This window comes from Danio rerio, chromosome 21, assembly GCF_049306965.1.
Source record: "Danio rerio strain Tuebingen ecotype United States chromosome 21, GRCz12tu, whole genome shotgun sequence".
Classification (NCBI taxonomy): domain Eukaryota; kingdom Metazoa; phylum Chordata; class Actinopteri; order Cypriniformes; family Danionidae; genus Danio; species Danio rerio.
In genome coordinates this window covers 17,512,799-17,533,076 of record NC_133196.1, presented here as the reverse complement: position 1 = coordinate 17,533,076, position 20,278 = coordinate 17,512,799, and the positions used below count along the sequence as shown (strand labels likewise).

Genomic DNA, 20,278 nt, shown 5'->3' with positions numbered 1-20,278 from the left:
GAGCTTTGGGGGCCTAAAAACCTGTTGAACCGGTAGGCGGTAAAAGCGACATCACCAACTACTGGCCTGGCATGCATAATACAGCTTTTGATCATATTCACAAGGAAGAAAGCTGATTTAAGTGACTTTGAACTTGACATGGTTGTTAGTGCCAGACTGGCTGGTCTGAGTATTTCAGAAACTGCTGATCTACTGGGGTTTTCATGCACAAACATCTCTAGGGTTTCCATAAAAGAGAATATATCCAGTAAGCAGTAGTTCTGTGGGCACAAATGCCTTGTTGGTTGATGGCGGAGGTCAGAGGAGAAAAATCTGACTGGTTTGAGCTGATAGAAAGGTAACATTAACTCAAATAACCACTCGTTACAAGGCTACAATTTGCACAGGCTCACCAAAATTGGACAATAGAAGATTGGAAAAACGTTGTCTGGTCTGATGAGTCTTGATTTCTGCTGCAACATTCGCATTGTAGGGTCAGAATTTGCCATCAACAACATGAAAGCATGGATCCATCCTGCCTTGTATAAACGGTTCAGGCTGGTGGTGGTGGTGTAATGGTGTGGGGGATATTTTTGCCACAGTTTGGGCCTATTAGTGCCAATTGAACATTGTGTCAATACCACAGCCCTTTATGACCACAGTGTACCCACCTTCTGATGGCTGCTTCCAGCCGGATAATGCGCCATGTCATAAAGGGAATCAGCTCAGACTGGTTTCTTGAACATGACAATGGGTTCACTGTTCTTAAATGGCCTACAAAGTCACTAGATCTCAATCCAATAGAGCGCCTTTGGAATGTAATGGAACGGGAGATTCACATCATGGATGTGCAGCACACAAATCTGCAGCAACTGCTTGACGCTATCATGTCAATATGGAGCAAAACCTCTGAGGAATATTTCCAGTACCTTGTTTAACCTATGCCACAAATTATTATGGCAGTTCTGAAGGCAAAAGGGGGTTCAACCCAGTAATACTAAGGTGTACCTAATCAAGTGGCCGGTGAGTGTAGATGATAATCCAGGAACTTGTCCTTCTTTGTGAAATCAGGTTAGGCGAACAATCAATTACATTTCCTCACATTTTATGTGTTCCCCATTGCATTTCCAATCGTCATGTGTATTTCCCCATGTATTGATAATTATGAAACTTACAAAGGTTTGATTTAAAAGTGATTTATTTGTCATTTTAAGTCACAGACACAAAAAGTCATCTACATACAGTAGTTTACTTATTGTCTTTAAATTGACTTAATGATAGTGTGATAAACATTGATTTATAACAATTACAATATGTCAACAAGCAAGGAAAAGATGATATTTCCAAATGGAATGGGGCAAAAAGGTATAAACAATTGAGCCCTAACTCAGAGAAATAATGAACTTCATATAAGACAGAATCAACAGCGCACGTTTCCTATTGGTAAAATTGCACCTGAAATTTTGGTATGATGTGTTTTTTTATCCATGATTGTTCTGTGCCGTTTCATACATGTTATTTATCTCATCCTGCAGGTCCTACACTAAGTGGTTCAGATCAATAGCCAAAATGAATGTTTTCTTCTGCAATGAATTCAACTGTGCTGTGTCTTTTTTGTGGTGTATTTGCTGTGATTATTGACTTTGTTTTATTGAAGAGGGCTTCGCGTCCAATACTCTGACCTGTCATTATGTGGTTTTCCACTGACTGAGGAATGCAAGAACGATAAAGAGGTGGTGTATTCTTCTTTTTCTAACATCACCCTCTCAAGGCATCTCTTCAGACCGGAGCTGGTGCGGTGAATGAGCACAGAGCAAATGCCTGCCATCCTGTCTGATGTTGAGGGGGTTTTGCTAGTCGTTGTGTTCTGTTCTGCTTTTTTGACTTGCATTTTTTTTACACACGGCATCACAGCATCTAAATACTCCCAGATCTCGAAGCCATCAGGAATTTCATCTAAGCCTTTGAAGTCGAAATGTCCCATGTTTCTATGATCGAAGAGGTTTTGCATGGGTTTGGCCATGAAGACTCCAGAAAGGATCGCGATCAGTTGCTTTAACTTCATCCATTTCCACCTACATCTGTCCTGACTGTTTTGGACAAGCGCCCCTTCAAAAGTAAAGCCTTTATTATCTGTGTGGTGGTACGTGATCCAGCGAATGTATCCTGCGCTTTGCCAGTTGCCCAGTTTATCCATGTGTTTCTCATTGAGATGATACACACCACTTAATACATGTGTGGTTGATGAGGACGGTTTTGATGTGACTCGAAGCGGGAGTGCGTGCATCTTTCCTCTCAGCAGATCTCCAATTACCTGTCAGGAGCCAAAAAAAAAAAAAAAGGGCACAGAAAAATTAAGAAATCTCATTTTAAGCTCTGCGTTTTACAAGAGCGCACTTAGTTCTAGACTGTAATAGTTAAGAAATTAATAATTAATTCATTATTAAATATTCAAAAAGCAAGCACATCATTTCTTTTTGGTCACTTGATACTGCTTTGAATTACACTTTAAATATGCAAATTGGATTTTTTTTTCATCTTGACTTTATGCTTTTATCTGTCAAATGATATCTGACAGAAATGTAAATCTAAAAAGTGCTTAAAAGAATAGTTGAGCAAAATGTTGGCTACATGAAATACAAATGGAGTTATTAAAAGTTTTCATTAATATATGTATGTATATATATATAACAGCAGATTGTAGTTAGAGATAACATTATGCTTACTTTTATTATGAAAGAGACATGTTAACAGAATAAAAAGCAAGACCTTACCGTTGGGGATATAAACCATGTCGCGATATTCTTCAGAAGATCCTGCTCTGATAAATCGGAGACCCCCAAATGGCCTATTTGATATGCCCAGAAAACTGGCACAAACTTTAAGGTTGGAAAGCTAGCAATGGAAACACATTTTTCTTCATGGCACCTGCAGCAAAAGTCCGCAGAAGCTTTTTTAAGAAGCAGCAGAACGTGGGCCCATCCTTTGTAAAAGTGCCCTTCACAAGGGCTCCACTTTTCATTACGGTGGTCTGGCCGAAAAATCGCACCCCACACGTACATGCATGTTGAGGCGAAGCTGAGAAGCTGGTGTAGCCTCATCGTGGCTCTTTCTCAACAGCTGTGTGGAAGCAGCTGAGCGAATGTGAGCAGCTCTTATCTTTGCTTTCTGGCACTCATACTGTATATGACTACACATGACTGACTGCGTTCTGCCACTGACTCCTTTATACACATTAACAGTGGTGCAAATGAAGAGTTCAGAAGCAAAAACCTTTAAGTGTCATCTCAAATGTTCTTCTAAAATGAGCTTTTTCTCAGCCTCCTATCTTTATGGTCAGTTATTTCACATTAAAGGCAATACATATAACTTACTCTGTCATAAAAGTAAATTTACTGAACCTACACATAGGAACCTGAGGAGTCTCGAGAACTCCCCTGAATTTGTTCGCTCAACCTATTCCTTGATTATTAGGGGTTGCCACGGTGGAATGAACCGCCAACCATAGCAGCAAATGGCTATGTGGTAAATCCCCACTTAAACACTTACATACTGTGCCAATTTGGTTTATTCAATTCAGCTCTACTGCATGTCTTTGTGTCTTTGGACTGTGGGAGGAAACCGGAGTACCCTAGGGAAAGATGACTAAGGTAAGAAGTGACTTTTTTTTTTTTAAATTTTATTATGTGCGTTTGGATTCATCTGATTGGTAAATCATCTGATAGTTAATGCGGGACCAGCTGTAGTCAATCATAAGCACATGATCATCTCTAAATTAAGCTGTGGTCACACTTGAGTTTGAGCTTGAGCTTGCAAAGTTCTGTAGTCTGACGCTGTGGAAAGGGGTGAGATTAAACAATATTTAGACATTTAAAAAGCGAGCGATTGCTCCATATTTTAAATTTCTGTCCAGAGAGGTCATGTTTTGATCCTCGATTGGTCACACTCAGTCAAGTGATGAAATTTCGCAGGTCAGAGTTCACCAAGCTTGAACTTTCCAACGCAGCGAACTGCGAAACTTGTCGCACGATCTTGCATTTCCGGTCTGATGCATTCACTTGCGTATGAATGTAGGTCTATAGGGAGAAAAGTCCAGTGTGACCGCAGCTCGTGTATACACGTATTTCTTTTCTGCTTTCCCATAGTGTTGTTTTGTTGAATAGAGCTTAGCACTATAAATTACAAGAAGGTCATGTTAGATTCCCATTGAATGCATCGATTGCTAAAATGTTTATAATATTGAACTGTAGGTCTTGTAGTATAAAGGTCCCAAATGTCCTGTAATACACTTACAATGGATGCCCAGACAGTGCTGTTATCTTTTCTCTTCTTCCAGCAATGAAAGGCCTTTGTGCACATGTGACAGAATGAAGTGTTGCTTGACATTTGCATGTTATTATAAATGTGTGCAGGCGATCTGTATTCAAAGTATTTAAAACGTCTTCCAGGGATCTGACACAGTTGCTATCTGACCTGAACTGAGAACAGAAAGCGCACCTGAAACTCTGCACTCGTGGAGGTAGGAATTATGTTATTATGATAGATTTGGAGCAAACAATTGCAAGACCAAATCATTTTCTTATCTTTTTAGATTTCTTCACTACTGTGTTGATGTAGTACACTGGAACAGTATTTCCCAAACCTGTTCCTGAAGGCACACCAACAGTACACATTTTCAAACTCTTCCTAATCAAACACATCTGAATTAACTCATCAAAACATTAGAAGAGACTCCAAAACCTGAAATGAATGGGTCAGATAAGCGAGTTATCTAAAATATGTAATATTGATGTGCCTTCAGGAACAAGGTTGAGAAACACTGCACTAAGCATTTGAATTTTTTGTGACCTTGAACAGAATGAAAAAGGAGGTCCAAATGAGAATGAGAGCCATTGTTTTTTTAAGGGTGCCCATAAAAGCACTGCATTTGATCAGAGAAATATTGTTGCCTTTCTGTTTTGTGACTTGAGGAGCACAAAAGAAAGAACGGCCTTTCATTTTTGAGGTACCCTTTGCTTCATGAACAAAGTCAAATAACACTTATTCAAGGAGGACATAGAGGAAAGTGGAGAGTGTGAGGACAAGTAACAAAGAGAAAGCAATGAAAATAATCAAAGCGTACACTTCAGTTATAGCCAACAAGATGCCAAAGAATAGAAGCCAATTTATCTCCCAGATGGAGGTCAGCGGTGGTCACAGACGGGGTCCTATGACTTTTGTTTTCACCCCTTACAATCACAATTGTGTAATATCAAATCTAAAGTCACTGTGAAGTCAGTGCTGACCTTAGGTCTAATACACAATAGTTGCTATTATATAATTTCTGCAATGTCTGTATCTCAAAGAACATTTACCCTTCATTCTTACATTTATATTTGAAATACAAATGTGATTTAACAATGTTTACTGATAATTATAGTAATAATTGTGCAAAGCTCATAATTTCAGAGTCATTTCATCTATCTATCTATCTATCTATCTATCTATCTATCTATCTATCTATCTATCTATCTATCTATCTATCTGTCTGTCTGTCTGTCTGTCTGTCTGTCTGTCTGTCTGTCTGTCTGTCTGTCTGTCTGTCTGTCTGTCTGTCTGTCTGTCTGTCTGTCTGTCTGTACGCCACCCAAAACTTGTTTGTTTTTTGCTTGATCCGTCCATCCATCCTTCCGTCTGTCCGTCTGTCTGTCCATCTGTCCGTCCATCTGTCCGTCCATAAGACTAATGTGAATTTGTGGTTTCAGCTCAAAATAACCCACAAATAATGTTTTATAACTCTTTAAAACTGGCCCTTTATGAGCTTTTGATCCTAATTGTGCCTGAATAACAAAAACTATTTTTTTTTGTTTCTGAGATACTATGCACTGTTTCATTGAGTTAGTTTTTAACCACTGACATCAAAAAGAGCCTCCATTTTAGGTCTTTATAATCTTGTTTAAATTATTTTATTGTTTGCTATAGACAAAAGCTAGAACAAACAATTTAAATTAACTTCAAGCACACTGAAAAATGATGATTGCAAACAATTTATCAGTTGAATTTAAACATGCAAATTAAATTTAGTAATGTTCAACTTAATTAGTCTGTTTAAACTCAACCTAAATTAATTGTTTACAACCAATTGACTTAAAAAATTGAGTAAACCCAAGGAATCTTCTTTGGAATTTTTTTTTTAGCGCATTAGAGTTAACTATTATAATTAATTAATTCATAACTCATTTGGTTCTGCTCAATATCATCAGTTTATCAGTTGCCATAACTCTTTTTTCATTAAGTCAAAGTAACTTTTTTTTTTTTAATTATAAACTATTCAACTAACTTATTCATTTAGTGATTTTCGCTGTTAGGTTTTATAGAGCACACAATGATGTTTAAACCCCTCATAAAAGTATATATATATATATATATATATATATATATATATATATATATATATATATATATATATATATATATATATATATATATATATATAATTTTTTTGCATTATAGGTCCCCTTTAAAACATGAAAACCAGTTCTTTATACATTTACTTACCTAATTTAAAATCCAGGAAATGACTTAGGTTTTAAAAGACATCCTCAGTTCAGCTCTGAAGCACCTGTTTTACCTACACATTCATACTAATGCTGTTTCTTTGCATTTAACATATGTGTACTGTCATCAGGCATACTGAAAACAATGGGCAACAAAAACGCTACAACCAGCGTGCAGAACAGGAGTAGCAGGAATGTGCGAGCCTTTATCAGCAAAGAGAAGTTGGATATTGAAGCCTTCATTACCAGACACGCTGGCCAAGATGTGACAGACACTATACTGCCGGATTCTGTATTCAAGAAGTTCTGCTTTCGACCTGACGTTCCAAACTACCGTATCCTAGTTTCTGAAAACGGTGAGCTTCCATGGCAGGACAGCCAATATATATCACTGTTCATTGAGGATGAGGACGATAAAGAAATCTGCATTAAGCATGTTTTTCTCTGCATGCCCGTACCTTCTGGATCTTCCATTTTAATCTATGACATATAATCATGCTGTCTTGTTTGTTTGTAAATGCCTTCAATGCACATAACCATCCTCAGTTGTTGTAGTCCACTACTTAGTTTTACTTCTCTTCAGTAAATGCATTTGTATCAGTTCCTTTTTTAGAGTCTATGAATACTGTCTGCACAAAGAAGACCTTTGTGTTTTGGGATTTAAAAACAGCCAAAACATGACACATGACTTGTGGTCTGAAAAGATATAGCAATTGCTTTAATATAATAAGAGTTGCCGGCCAGTGGTATTTGATGTCATGCAAATGCCAGTTAGTGACTGGCAGATAAAGGACACATAGTAGTTTACTTTTATTATAGCCTATAAATTATATTCATCTCCATCTAAATTCTCCAGATCAATTCTTGTATAATCCCACTTATTCTGTCCAGCATGGCGAAAACATGTCATTTCGATTAAGTTCAAGATATTCGCCTCTTGCTGGAATTTAAAAGGATGTATCATGTTGCATTTGCATTCTATCTGCTCTCATGACAGCTTATTATGGGAAAGAACATAGCATGACATTGTAAATTTCACAAAACACGCTTCATCAGAGTGACACTACTGCTTTTGTGGTGCTTGCTCATTCATGACACAGCACTAAAAGAAAATACATTTTAATTCAATTCAATTCAATTCAGCTTTATTTGTATAGCGCTTTTACAATGTAGATTGTGTCGAAGCAGCTTCACATAAATGGTCATAGTAACTGGAACAGTGTGGTTCAGGTTTTAGTGTTTAAGTTCAGTTCAGTTCAGTTTAGCTCAGTTCAGTGTGATTTAATCATTACTGAGAGTTCAAACACTGAAGAGCCAATTCATCGATGCGTAGCTCTACCAATCCTGAACCATGCGAGGCAGTGGCGACAGCGGAGAGGGAAAAAAAACTTCACCTGATGGGACTGAAGAAAAAAAACCTTGAGAGAACCAGACTCAGTTGGGCACGACCATTTTAATTTCTCCGCTGGCCAAAAGTCTTGTGCAGAATTTTAGGAATACAACGTGTTCTGTGAATAGAACTTTAGTGACTTAAGTGATTTCTGTACTGATTTCTGCTATTTACATAGTCCCATTTTGGGGGCAATACAGGTGCTTGAATGGTCTATGTGACATTTAACCCTCTACTGACACATTATGATAAATCTATATAAAAATATCTGACTGTTTTTCTGTTCTTAGAATGGCTTGACTTAAAGTTATGTCCAAATATTTTTTTGGATTTTTTTTAAAGGTACTTTATAATATGTTGCAATATGGCAACAACGTCCAACAGTGGATTCAACTTAAAAATTTCAAATGTAGAATTTTCCTTATAATTAATAATTTTGTTGTTTGAAACTATTTAATTTGTGTTGCATTATTATAAGCTTGAACACAGAACTTATAAATTATAACTTATAGCTCCTTACCACATACTTTCCAACAACTCATATTCCAAAAGCTTTCATTTGTTCCATTATGTTCTGCTGAATATTATTGAGAAAATAATAATATTGAATAATCATACAACATAAAGTAAATTTTTTTTTCTCCAGTAAATATAACAAATAAGTAGCAAGTCTAATATATCCAGATGCATCAGAATAATGTAGCTACTAGCTAACAATGTTTATGTATTATACTATATACTATACTACGCCTCTCTTATCTGCCTCTGAGCTAACTTACCTGAATTGTCTCCATCACTGTTCTTAACAAATGTCCAATCTGCATTATTCTCATGGTCACTAAAACCCATCTTATCCTCACTTTCATTTGCAGGAAGAGCCAGTTCTCTCATTTTCTTCTTTCACTTATCATAGAACATGGTGGTCCTCACTAATACACTGTTCTCTGTATTTATATATAATCAAAAATATTGCCATTATATCCATAATTCAAATGCCTTTAACATATGACTAATCAACAATATATTACTGGCATTCATGTTGTTATTGTTAGAACTTAAAAGATTACAGCTGACCTTGCTAGCTAGCTAACCCATTGCAATACTGCACATTCCACTATTGGACAGTGTTGCCATTTGGCAACTTATACATTTGATCCATTAACAAAAAACTCATTTGATAAAAACTAATTTGAGTTGTGAATATGTCATCACAGCTTACTGGAGGTGATGTTTCAGATTTTTTTGTGGATCTGACAAAATTTGATCCTTTGTTTTTATTGACGTTGTCATTTGCATTCAGCAAATAACAATAAACGACAGCCTGTCAGAAATCGTGCCACAGAAAAACACTACATGTCATGTGACTTCAAGCTCATCTTTGGTTAAGCCAAGGTCTTCTCTTTCCAACAAAAAAATTTGAACGTAACTCAAACCATTTGAGGAAACTGATTGCAACAAATCTTAAAAGTTAAAAACTAATATTAATGAGTACTGTAAACTTAATCAATTTGAGTAACGATGCAATTTGAGCACAGTAAAACTCAATAAATAAAGAGAACTCAAACCAACTGAGGACTGTAAAACCTGATACGTTAAGGCGACTTAAACTGTTTGAGGAAACCAATTGCTACAAACCATTTGAGATAAAAAAAATCTATATGAGTACCGTGAACTTACTTTATTTAAGTTGAATAATGAGGTATTTAATTAACTCATTTCCTTCAACACAGAGTTCAAAACTCTTTTCGAATGAGTAGAATTAACTTTCAGCAAATTTTGAGTTAACTACACTCATTTCATTTGATAAAGTTGGCTGTTGGGTTTTACAGTGAGGGGAAAAATACAAGTATGTTAACTTTAGTAAAAATCTAAATGATTATGGGTTTAATAGAAATCTGAAGCCTTCAAAACACACAAATACCATTTCTTATTCAACCACTGAGGCGGCACAAATTTTTACACAGACATTGAATAAGTTAACAGCATGACCATGACTTGCAGAACATCTCTCTTGGGTTGGACGCATAAAAGAAAGCCAAAGACACAAACTTAGGAGGGAAAAATCTGTCCACTGACTGTCAGAAATATTGTAAGGTAAGATTTTAATGAGCCTAAAATGATTATACAGTTTATGGAAGATCTTTTTTAATTAAAAAATTGAAGCATGCACTTTTATGTTATGAAACTGTTGTAGTGTTCAAGGTTACTGAAAAATTATAAAGCTATTGAGTATGCTCTAAATGTAAAAGACATTAGGAAATGACTAATATTCTGTTTGCTCTGAAATCTTTACTTTATACCGCCGTCTGCTTTACACACACAGATGCGTTCAATTGTGTCCTTCTATTTGCTGAGTGTGTGGCTCAGTTTTTTGTGTGTGATTTTTGTGTGGCTGTGGAGTGGGACGTGGAGGGGAGGATTTGCTTGGGACGGTTCTTTTCTGCAGTTTAACTGGCACCCAGTACTGATGGTGACGAGTCTTGTGGTGCTGTATGGAAATGGTGAGAAAATATTATTTTCATTTCTCTTTTCTGTCTCACAATTTTTTTAAAGAATTTATTTCAATAGTTACTTGTAACTATTATATTATTACAGTTAAAAAAAAGTTTGTCAATGCATATAATTACAAAACAATTACTATATATATATATATATATATATATATATATATATATATATATATATATACACACACACACACACAGTGGAAGTCAGAATTATTTGACAGTAAATAATATTTGACTTGATATTTTTCAAGACACTTCTATACAGCTTAAAGTGACATTTAAAGGCTTAACTAGGTTATTTAGGTTAACTAGGCAAGTTAGAGTAATTAGGCAAGTTATTGTATAATGGTGGTTTGTTCTGTAGACTATCCAAAAAATATATAGCTTAAAGGGGCTAATAATTTTGACCTTAAAATAGTTCTTAAAAAATTAAAAGCTGCTTTTTTTTCTTGCCAAAATAAAACAAATAAGACTTACATATAAACTATAGAGCTAACTTTAGAATTATATATAGTTTATATAGTTCTATAGTTAGTTCTATAGTTTATATATGTCTTATTTGTTTTATTTAAATTTTTAAATATATATTACCAAAAAAAGCCTTTAAAGTATTGAATACATTTCAGTAGTGTAGTTCTTTCTCCTTGTGTTGTTTCATTGTTACTACACATAACTAATTTTTCAGAGTTTTTAATGTTTTGTTTAATTTTTATGTTATTATTGTTTGGGGGTTTTAACAAAATATGGTTTAATTCCTTGTCAACAGAAGAATTTTATTCCCAGGAAAAACATGACATGTTCAATACTATATATACTAGTAAATTAATTTCAATTACTTTTGTGAAAACAGCTTCCTATATACATGTCAAAAAAGCAAATTGTTATTTTATTACTGTTTATTATTGAATTTTACTGTATTTCAACGTCATAGATGATTGTTTTTTTATGCTTTTACTTCAGAATACGCTATATAAATATTTATCTGTTTACATCTTACCTCACACATGCTCTTTGATTGTTAATATGGAATTGCGTTGTGATAGAATTTTGTAGCTGTAAAGGTAAAATCCATCCAATGTAGATCTACTTCGATTTGATTGGACGTCACAGTATGAGTTTGATATTATAGGGCCATTGCAACCCAAACCATTTAAGTTTTTAAGCTTTTGTAACCCAAACAACGACCAGAGAAGCAGTTGTTTCAAATATAGAATTACGACCCTGAATGTACAAGTGGAACATGAAATATTATCTGTCACACACGTCTGTCAACAGCAAGTGCGCTATACAGCCAGTGATATTTTCCACCAAATTGAATATAAACTGTTGGTTAAATTCAGATTGATGTAACACAGATTTAATTAAACACAAACAGCTGTGCTCTAATGGAGAGTCTTTTAACTTGCGTATGCAAGAGTTCATTTGCAGTGTAGTGAGTCATAAAGGCTATTTGTCTATGCAGTAGGCATTTTTGTGGAGATGAGGTAGAAAAGCATATTCAAGAATGATTTCCTTCATAGTTTTAGGAGTCCACTCACAATTTCAAACTCAGAAGTTTTTGTAATCTAATGTTCACTGTTAATTTTTAGAATAAAGAAATATAAAATGTGTTCATACAGTATTGTTGCTAATACAACAATGATACACTTGGGACATTTTTCTGGTCCAGGGTCACATGATATAACCCTGCATGGCATATAATGTGTGAATTTGTGTGTGTATTCTAAAAATAAACAGTGAACATCCGTTTACAAAACAGGAACCTATTATTTAAAGAATTATGAAATGTCAACAGATTATTTCTAAAATAAAATAATTTGTCACATTAAGCAATGTGTTATGTTTATTTATTATGATGCTTCATTAAAGGCTTTTAAATATAATAATTTAAAATGGAGTTATGTTAATTGTGGTTTGAAGGGCATCCACTTCGTAAAACATATGCTGGATGAGTTTTTGGTTCTTTCCGCTGTGGCGGCCCCTGAATAATAAAGGGACTAAGCTGAAAAGAAAATGAATGAATGAATGAATGAATGAATTAATTAATTAATAACATTTATTTTACCTACCAATGTTAAACTTTTTAGAATGCATGAATTAAAGAATTAATTTATTTTAGTATACCTGTAAGTGTATGTACAACTATATACTCAAAAAAATTATTATTCTATGTATATTAATAATAATAATAATAATAATACATTTTACTTGTAATGCGCTTTTCTTAAACTCATAGCGCTACAAGGTAAAATACTAACGATACAAGACAAGCAAAACTGCACAACAATAAAAAGATGCAATAAAATAATAAGAATATAAACCATACGATAGAATAAAAAGTTAACAAATTGGTCATCCTAAGTTAAAAGCACTACTAAAAAGGTGAGTCTTAAAAAGTTTTTAAAACAGTCCAGAGAGGCAGCATTCCTAATGCTGATGGCTAGTGAATTCCACAGCTTGGCTGGTACAGGGTAAGTCCCAATGCCAGACGAAGACTGCGGGCTGGGGTGGCAAGAGTCACCAGGTCACAGATTTAAACAGGTGCTAGCCCATGCACTGCTTTGAAGGTTAAAATCAAGGTCTTAAAATCAATCCGTGATTTAATAGGAAGCCAGTGTAATTGTAATACAGGAGTAATATGGTGGCATGATAATGTGTGTGATACCTCAAAATCATTTAGAACGTGAATAGAACCTTGTAATTCCAAGGTGACAACTTGCTGTAAGTGTTTATTTTACCAGTTTTCTCTGTTTGCCTTCCTCCATCTCTCTGTGTATCTGTTTCTCATCTTCAGCCATCGTCCTGTATCGTGTTCCTCTGACCTGGAGCAGATGGAGGTGTAAGTTATCCCATGCAGGGCTGTTGTCTGTGGCTGTGGTGTTATCTGTGCTGGGCGTGTGTGCAGCGTTTGATTTTCACCGTGGCAACAACATCCCTCATCTGTATTCATTACACAGCTGGATTGGGATCTCCACAGTGGTCTTATTCACTCTGCAGGTATAGCACTGGCCTCATGACTGACATGTCAAATTATTTTCATGCTTGACAAAGCTCTGTGAGTATGTTCTACTCCAACAGCTTTCAAAGGAATGATGTTTGACATCGTCTCCTGTGCTTTTCTCCTCTGACCGAATAGTGGTTTGGGGGTCTTTGTGCCTTCTTGTTACCCTGGACCCCTTTGGCTTTTAGAGTCTTTCTGAAACCTCTCCATGTCTGGATGGGAACTGCCATCTTCATCTTGAGTCTCATCGCCAGCCTGTCCGGGATCAGTGAGAAACTACTGCTGACACTGTGAGTCATTATCCAATTGACCTATCTATCAGTAAGGCCCCGACTGCTTAGTTACTAATTCGGACAAACAATACCTGTCTTACAATGACAGCTGTCTGGCAGAAAACCTTGTCCCATATGTTTTTGAAACGTTTTGCACACAGTAGGACCATCGATTATGTAAGAACATTAAAGTTGGACTTAAATTTGCCAGTAAGGGTTACAGTGAGGGAAATAAGTATTGAACACGTCATCATTTTTCTCTGAAAAAATATTTTTAAAGATGCTTATTGACTTGAAAATGTTGGTACCAACCAAATAAATCCATCTTTACAAATAAAACCAAACTAATTAATTTACAAATAAAGTTATGTGTTATAAAATGAAATGACACGGGGAAAAGTATTGAACACATGAAGAAAGGGAGGTGTAGAAAGGCAGTGAAAGCCCAGACAGCAGCTGACATCTCTCATTTATTATTCAGCAATCCACTGTCCTTCATCATTATAAATTAACATTAGCTGTTTCAGTCCAACATCTACATTACCAGGATGGACATTTTAGCAAGACAAAGCAGAGCCAAGGAAACTATCAAATGCTTTCAGAGAAAGAAAATCCGGCTGTAGAATGACTTTGTTTCAATCCAAGAGAAATTAGATTTGATAGACAAGAACCAAAGAACCATCATGATTTTTACACACTGTTGAAATCACACTGAAGCAATGCATGTGACTTCATTCTCCGTGCGAGACACATTCTACATGTGACAAAAAGTATTGTCTATCATAGTTGGAAAGGCCAACAATATACTGTATGAGTCAGAACTACTCATTTTTGTTTTATGACAAAAAATATTAGAATGTTATGTAAAGTTTTCATGTTCCATGAAGACATATTGTAAATGTCCCACAGTAAATATACCAAAATTACATTTTTGATTAGTAAAATACATAGCTAAAAACTTATTTTGGACAACTTTATATTAATATTTATATATATTTTTCGAACCCTCAGATTCCAGATTATCCAATTGTATTTAGGCCAATTGTTGTCCAATTCTAACCATACAACAACGAAATAATGGCATTGCATACTTAAATACAACATTTAGGTAACTATTTTGTTAGAATTACATTTTAAATGGTAAAATTTTTAATACTTTACATCCTTAAAGTATTTTAAATTACCAAGGCTATTACTCTGTATTTTGTTGTCATACTAATAAATCTGAAAAAAAAAAGGGCAAAACATCTCAGTATGGTTTAATGGTCTTTTAGAATTATACTTTGCATTCAGGAGAATTAATAATTCCCACATGGAAAGAAACTATATGAGCATATATGCGCATATATGAAACCTATATATATATATATATATATATATATATATATATATATATATATATATATATATATATATATATATATATATATATATATATATATATATATATATATAATTGAGGTGCATATATGTGCATATACAGGCCATATACGTTTTCCTGTATTGTTTCCTGTATACACACATAAGCCTTATATGTACATAAATACATACATATAACATAGGAAAACTGCCAATTTTATATATGTATCATATACTAAAAACCTATATTCAACTTATATGTTTATAGGTTCTTTCCGTGTGGGTTGTAAGGACTTTGTGTGCTTACAGATGAACTGGAAGTCTTTATTCATTAGAAATATTAACATGGTATATGACAACAAATGGTATATAGTCAATGCTAAATGAATCATTTCTTTTGTTCAATGAAACCAGTATGAATGATTCACAAACTGGATAGATCTGGAGTGTGTTTCCCTAGTGGTTCATTACTGAACTGTGCTTGTTAAATTACATTGAACTGTAATGACATTTCCTGCAATCGTTGTTGCTTTGGCTGTCAATTTTGACTCAGTGATTCTTTTGTGCTGTCCGCTTCCCCATAGAGAGGATTATCAATGAAGTAATCACTTAAAGTTTGGTCCATTCATTAAACAAATGGGTCATTCTACAGAAATGTCCACCTTTCTGCCCCTAGACTCAATGAAAAAATCCCCTTTAAAGACTCCTCTACATTTTAAAGTGTACTTATATTTTAAAACGAAATCTTATGTTATTTGAATAATGACACCTTTTTTAGTCTTCAATTTGGCACTAGTGATAATTGTTGTATGATTACATAATTACAAGCAGCACAAAATTGCTTATCCTCACAGCCAGCTTTCTTTTGAGTTCAAAAACGGATTTTTCTGCCATTCAAAATACAATAATGTTTTCATAATGATGAAAAATAGGATGTAAATGGCATTTTAAAAACTAAATGGCATATAAATATTACAAATTACATAAAGTAGAGGAGTTTTGTTACTGGTGCTGCCGTTTAATAAAATCTAGTATTCTGAAATAAAATCACTGGTGACATAACTTGAATTTCTTCTTTCTGTTTTCTAAAGATCTATAAAGAAAGGTCTATTGTGGTTCCACTGTCTCTTTTTAGTTAGCAAACAGTTGTCATATTTATCTCAGAATTATTTCATATGAAGCTTCAAGGTTTTGTTAAAAATATATACAATTAATAGTCATTTAATTTAAAATACATTTAATTTATTCAGTATAACTTGATTTTAGGCTGTGCAGTGGGTAGCACGTTCGTCTCACAGCAAGAATGTCGCTGGTTCGAGCCTCGGCTGGGTCAGTTGGCATTTCTGGGTTGAGTTTGCAAGGGTTTCCTCTGGGTGCTCTGGTTTCCCCCTCAAGTCGTGAAGTTTGCATGTTCTCCCTGTGTTCGCATGGTATAGGTGAACTGGGTAGGCTAAAATTGTCCATAGTGTATGTGTGTGAATGTTTCCCAGTGATGGGTTGCAGCTGGAAGGGCATCCACTGTGTAAAACATATGCTGGATAAGTTGGCGGTTCATTCGGCTGTGGTGACCCCAGATTAATAAGGGGACTAAGCCGAAAAGAAAATGAATGAATGAATAACATGATTGTTAACATGTGGTTAGATATCTTGCAGCATTTTGCAAAATGCAATTTTTATGAACAACGTTACTGGTGTTACTAGCACTGATGTTTATTTTCTTATGGTAACATCATTAAATATCATTATTTCATTATGTTTGCTGTTTCATTGAATCACTGCTGTTACTGTGTTTTTTCCCATCACATAAATTAAAATGTGTCACATGTGACAAGATGATCATTTTGCATCCATTGAATAAAGATTTAAGATTTAAAGGACTGCATCATTAATTTATAAATACTTTTCAGATATTTTCATAGTTATATATATTTTTTAAAGCATAATATCTTTATCTGTTACAATTGTTTTGTAATTGCAGAAAGTTACAAAAATTGAAACCAATAAATAATGAATGTTCAAACTTCATATACAGCCAAAAAAGTAGCCAGTTGTTTTTTGGCAAAATTTATGATGTATTTGATAAATTTGGATTGATTTTCCAGCCTGGAATGCAAAATCAAACAGCTCAGAATCCCATCCATTTGTGTTATAAAATTATTTCATAATATACAGAAATATTTAGATTAAGTTAGTAAACCTGAGTAATCTAACAGAATACATCATTAATTACTTTATAAAGCATCCAGTTTATCGTCTGTAATGAAATACATTTTAAAAGTAATCTTTCCAGACCTGCAGAAATCTCAATGTCCAAAAATTGTCCCTTACAACTGGTTTGGGGTCCAGAGTCACAAATAAATATGATGTATAGCAAGATCAATTTAACTCACTTTGCTAGTGGCAGTTAACTTAAGCTACCATTAGCATGTGCTAGCTAACGTTAGGTAATTCAGCTTACCTAGATCAAAGCTTTGATGATCTTTTGGACATAGAGTTGTCTTTTTGGGTTGTGGGTTTAGGAAACAAATGATTTAGGATTTAAATGAATTCCTTTGCTTGTCCTCATTCTACCATTTTTGTAGCACAAACATCATCAAATTGATACTTCCTGATGTTCCTCTTTTGTGCTTAAACTAAACATGTCTGAGTTCTGGTCGCTGTGCAGCTGATGCTTAACTGTCATTGGCTCATCTGCTTTCAAGAGAAGGGGCTTACTGATAGGTCAATTATCACATCCATGAATTCACTGCAGTTTATCTCATTCAGATAAATAACAGCTTTTCTTAACGAATTAGCTGTGTGGGAGGCTCATATTATGACAAACCCACCCTGTAATTGTATATTTTTCTTTCTTTTGAATGTTTTAACAATGACAGAGTTGTTTGTATCTGTTTCACTCTTCCTGTCCAATTGTGTCTCAGCAGAAATGGGAGAAATGGAAGCAATACAGAACCATATACGGCGCTGCCTGCTGAAGCTCTGTTTGCAAACTCATTAGGCATTTTAGTTGTTATTTTTGGACTGGTAGTGCTGAGAATTCTGTCCAATCATAAATGGAAGAACCCACAGTTTGAAAATGAATCTGACAGGGTGAGTATGATGTTAGAAGAGTTTCAGTATTATACACTCAATGGTCACTTTGATAGGTACGCCTTACTAGTGCTGGTTTGGACCCCCTTTTGCCTTTAGTACTGCCTTAATCCTTTGTGGCATAGATTCAACAAGGTACTGAGATGGTTCGCATTTTGTGGCATGACCACCATTCACCTTTTATGACCATCACCAGCAGCCTGAATTGTTGAAACAATGCAGGATAGATTTGATGCTTTTATGTAGTTGATGCCAAATTCTGACCCGACCAGCCGACTCATCAGACCAGGCAACGTTTTTCCAGTCTTCTATTGTCCAATTTTGGTGAGCCTGTGCAAATTGTAGCCTGTTTCCTGCTGACAGGAGAGGCACCCCGGTGTGGTCTTCTGCTGCTGTTGCCCATCTGCCTCAAGGTTGGACCTGTTATGCCTTCAGGGATGCTCTTCTGCATACCTCGGTTGTAACGAGTGGTTATTTGAGTTACTGTTGACTTTCTATCAGCTGGAATCAGTCTGGCCATTCTCCTCTGACCTCTAGCATCAATAAGGCATGTGTGCCCACAGAACTGCCGCTTACTGCATATTTTCTCTTTTTTGTACCATTCTCTGTAAACCTTAGAGATGGTTGTGCATGAAAATTAAAGTAGATCGTCAGTTTCTGAAATACTCAGACCAGCCAGTCTGGCATCAACCACCATGCCACGTTCAAAGTGACTTAAATCACCTTTTTCCCCATACTGATGCTGGGTTTAAACTGCAGCAGATCGTCTTTACCATGTCTGCATGCCTAAATGCATTGAGCTGCTGACATGTAATTGGCTGATTAGAAATTTGCGTTAACTAGCAGTTGGACAGGTATACCTAATAAAGTGAGTGGCCAGTGAGTGTATATTTTCAGTCGTTTATATATTCTTGTAATAATAATAATAATAATATACAACAAATAAAAATAAAATAATAATAATAATTAAGAGACCACTTAAAAATGCTCAGTTTATCTAGAGTTATAAATATAAAACGCAATTTTGTTTTATTCTGTAAACTGCTAGTTTACAGGATGAGAACGTTTTTGAGGAAAAAATGTCAGCTATTCTCAGATGTTTATATACAGTACACAAGAGTTTAAGAATTGGTTCAAAATCAAACCAAAATCAAAATCAGACTTTTCAAAAACATTTTAAAATCTCAGAAACATACTGTATCCCCGCAGATTCACAGATGAGGATTAAGGCTAGTCCTAGATTTATTTTCATGTTTAAGCTGTCTTAACAGAAATAACCTGTAGTGAGATATCTTAAAATAATGTCAATTTTCTTAAACAAATTTTCATTTTTTTCGCTTCTCTTGATTTCTCCTCTTTTTTTTAAATGTGTATGGAATATTTGTGTGTGTGTGTGTGTGTGTGTATATATATATATATATATATATTTTTTTTTTTTTTTTGTCTAGATTTTGTAAGTTTTATTTTCAAATGTTTGTAATCTGTAACGTGCAGACAGTGACTAAATTTCTTGTTTTGATTTTGTTTTATTTGTAGCCTTTGCTGACAGATGCCAGATGAAGAGATCAAGAAGAAACTGCGCATCGGAATTCAGCTTATGTTTACAGCTTTTACATCAAACCACCTTAGTGTCCATTTGACAGACTTTTAGTATACCTTGTCAGTTAGAGACAGACCTCTTGTGGTTAGCAAGAAAATTGCAAAACACTTATAATAACAGACTTATTTTCTTTAGCTGTTAATCATTTGATGTGAGTTTATGTATTTTGGTTTTGTGTATATTTGCATGCGTTTTATGTACAGAACTTTGGTAATCATTGTGGTTTGTGAAAGTGCTATAGAAAGTGAGTTGAGTTGAGTTAGCAAGGAAATTGCAAGAAAATGTAACTCAATAAACCGTTCTGTGTACAAAGAATCCGTTTGCCTAGTACCACATATATAATGTTTATTAATAATTGTTTAATTCAATCTCGTGTTGAAGTAGAGCTCATCTACAAATCTAACTCGTTAGATTTTCGAAAAGTGGAGATGCCGGGGATTGAACCCGGGGCCTCATACATGCAAAGCATGCGCTCTACCACTGAGCTACATCCCCTTACATAGCTATTGCTCATTTATAGCGATTAAAACTTAAAAGCAGGACA

General features: G+C 34.9%; 2 protein-coding genes, 1 long non-coding RNA gene and 1 other non-coding gene across 8 annotated transcripts; 2 read left to right on the top strand and 2 right to left on the bottom strand.

The window, feature by feature from the left end:
* Positions 1-1,161: 1,161 nt before the first annotated feature.
* Positions 1,162-3,181, bottom strand: LOC141379833 (uncharacterized). The gene is made up of 2 exons (XM_073935126.1): positions 2,754-3,181; positions 1,162-2,293 (listed from the first exon to the last, which is right to left on the bottom strand). The coding sequence occupies exons 1-2, from the start codon at positions 3,078-3,080 to the stop codon at positions 1,628-1,630; spliced, it is 993 nt and encodes a 330-aa protein (XP_073791227.1). The 5' UTR covers positions 3,081-3,181; the 3' UTR covers positions 1,162-1,627.
* Positions 3,182-3,453: 272 nt separating this feature from the next.
* Positions 3,454-7,115, top strand: LOC141379837 (uncharacterized). Of its 2 annotated transcripts, XR_012396693.1 has the most exons (4): positions 3,454-3,504; positions 3,597-3,629; positions 4,392-4,498; positions 6,647-7,115. It is a non-coding gene; the product is annotated as an uncharacterized lncRNA (long non-coding RNA). The 2 variants fall into 2 exon arrangements; XR_012396692.1 differs by lacking the exon at positions 3,454-3,504 and having other exon boundaries at positions 3,560-3,629.
* Positions 7,116-9,957: 2,842 nt separating this feature from the next.
* On the top strand, positions 9,958-20,049 carry cyb561a3b (cytochrome b561 family, member A3b). 4 transcript variants are annotated; one of them, XM_073935130.1, is made up of 6 exons: positions 9,958-9,999; positions 10,306-10,406; positions 13,207-13,409; positions 13,549-13,703; positions 17,969-18,134; positions 19,671-20,049. In XM_073935130.1, exons 2-6 carry the CDS (start codon positions 10,373-10,375, stop codon positions 19,692-19,694), a joined length of 582 nt encoding a protein of 193 aa, XP_073791231.1. In that variant the 5' UTR covers positions 9,958-9,999; positions 10,306-10,372; the 3' UTR covers positions 19,695-20,049. The 4 variants fall into 4 exon arrangements, with proteins under 4 accessions (XP_073791231.1, XP_073791230.1, XP_073791229.1 ...); XM_073935129.1 differs by having other exon boundaries at positions 10,229-10,406; XM_073935128.1 differs by lacking the exon at positions 19,671-20,049 and adding an exon at positions 18,498-18,815.
* Positions 20,050-20,157: 108 nt separating this feature from the next.
* trnaa-ugc (transfer RNA alanine (anticodon UGC)) lies at positions 20,158-20,229 on the bottom strand. Its single transcript has one exon. It is a non-coding gene; the product is annotated as a tRNA-Ala (tRNA).
* Positions 20,230-20,278: the final 49 nt, after the last annotated feature.

Bases quoted from the DNA above. Each gene is read 5' to 3' on its own strand.
- LOC141379833 (XM_073935126.1), bottom strand. From the start codon at position 3,080: ATGAGGCTACACCAGCTTCTCAGCTTCGCCTCAACATGCATGTACGTG. The intron at 2,294-2,753 runs GTAAGGTCTTGC...GGCTCCTGACAG, and splicing joins CATGGTTTATATCCCCAACG to GTAATTGGAGATCTGCTGAG.
- cyb561a3b (XM_073935127.1), top strand. From the start codon at position 10,229: ATGCGTTCAATTGTGTCCTTCTATTTGCTGAGTGTGTGGCTCAGTTTT. The intron at 13,704-17,968 runs GTGAGTCATTAT...GTGTCTCAGCAG, and splicing joins GAGAAACTACTGCTGACACT to AAATGGGAGAAATGGAAGCA. The intron at 18,135-18,497 runs GTGAGTATGATG...TCCTGCTGACAG, and splicing joins TTGAAAATGAATCTGACAGG to GAGAGGCACCCCGGTGTGGT.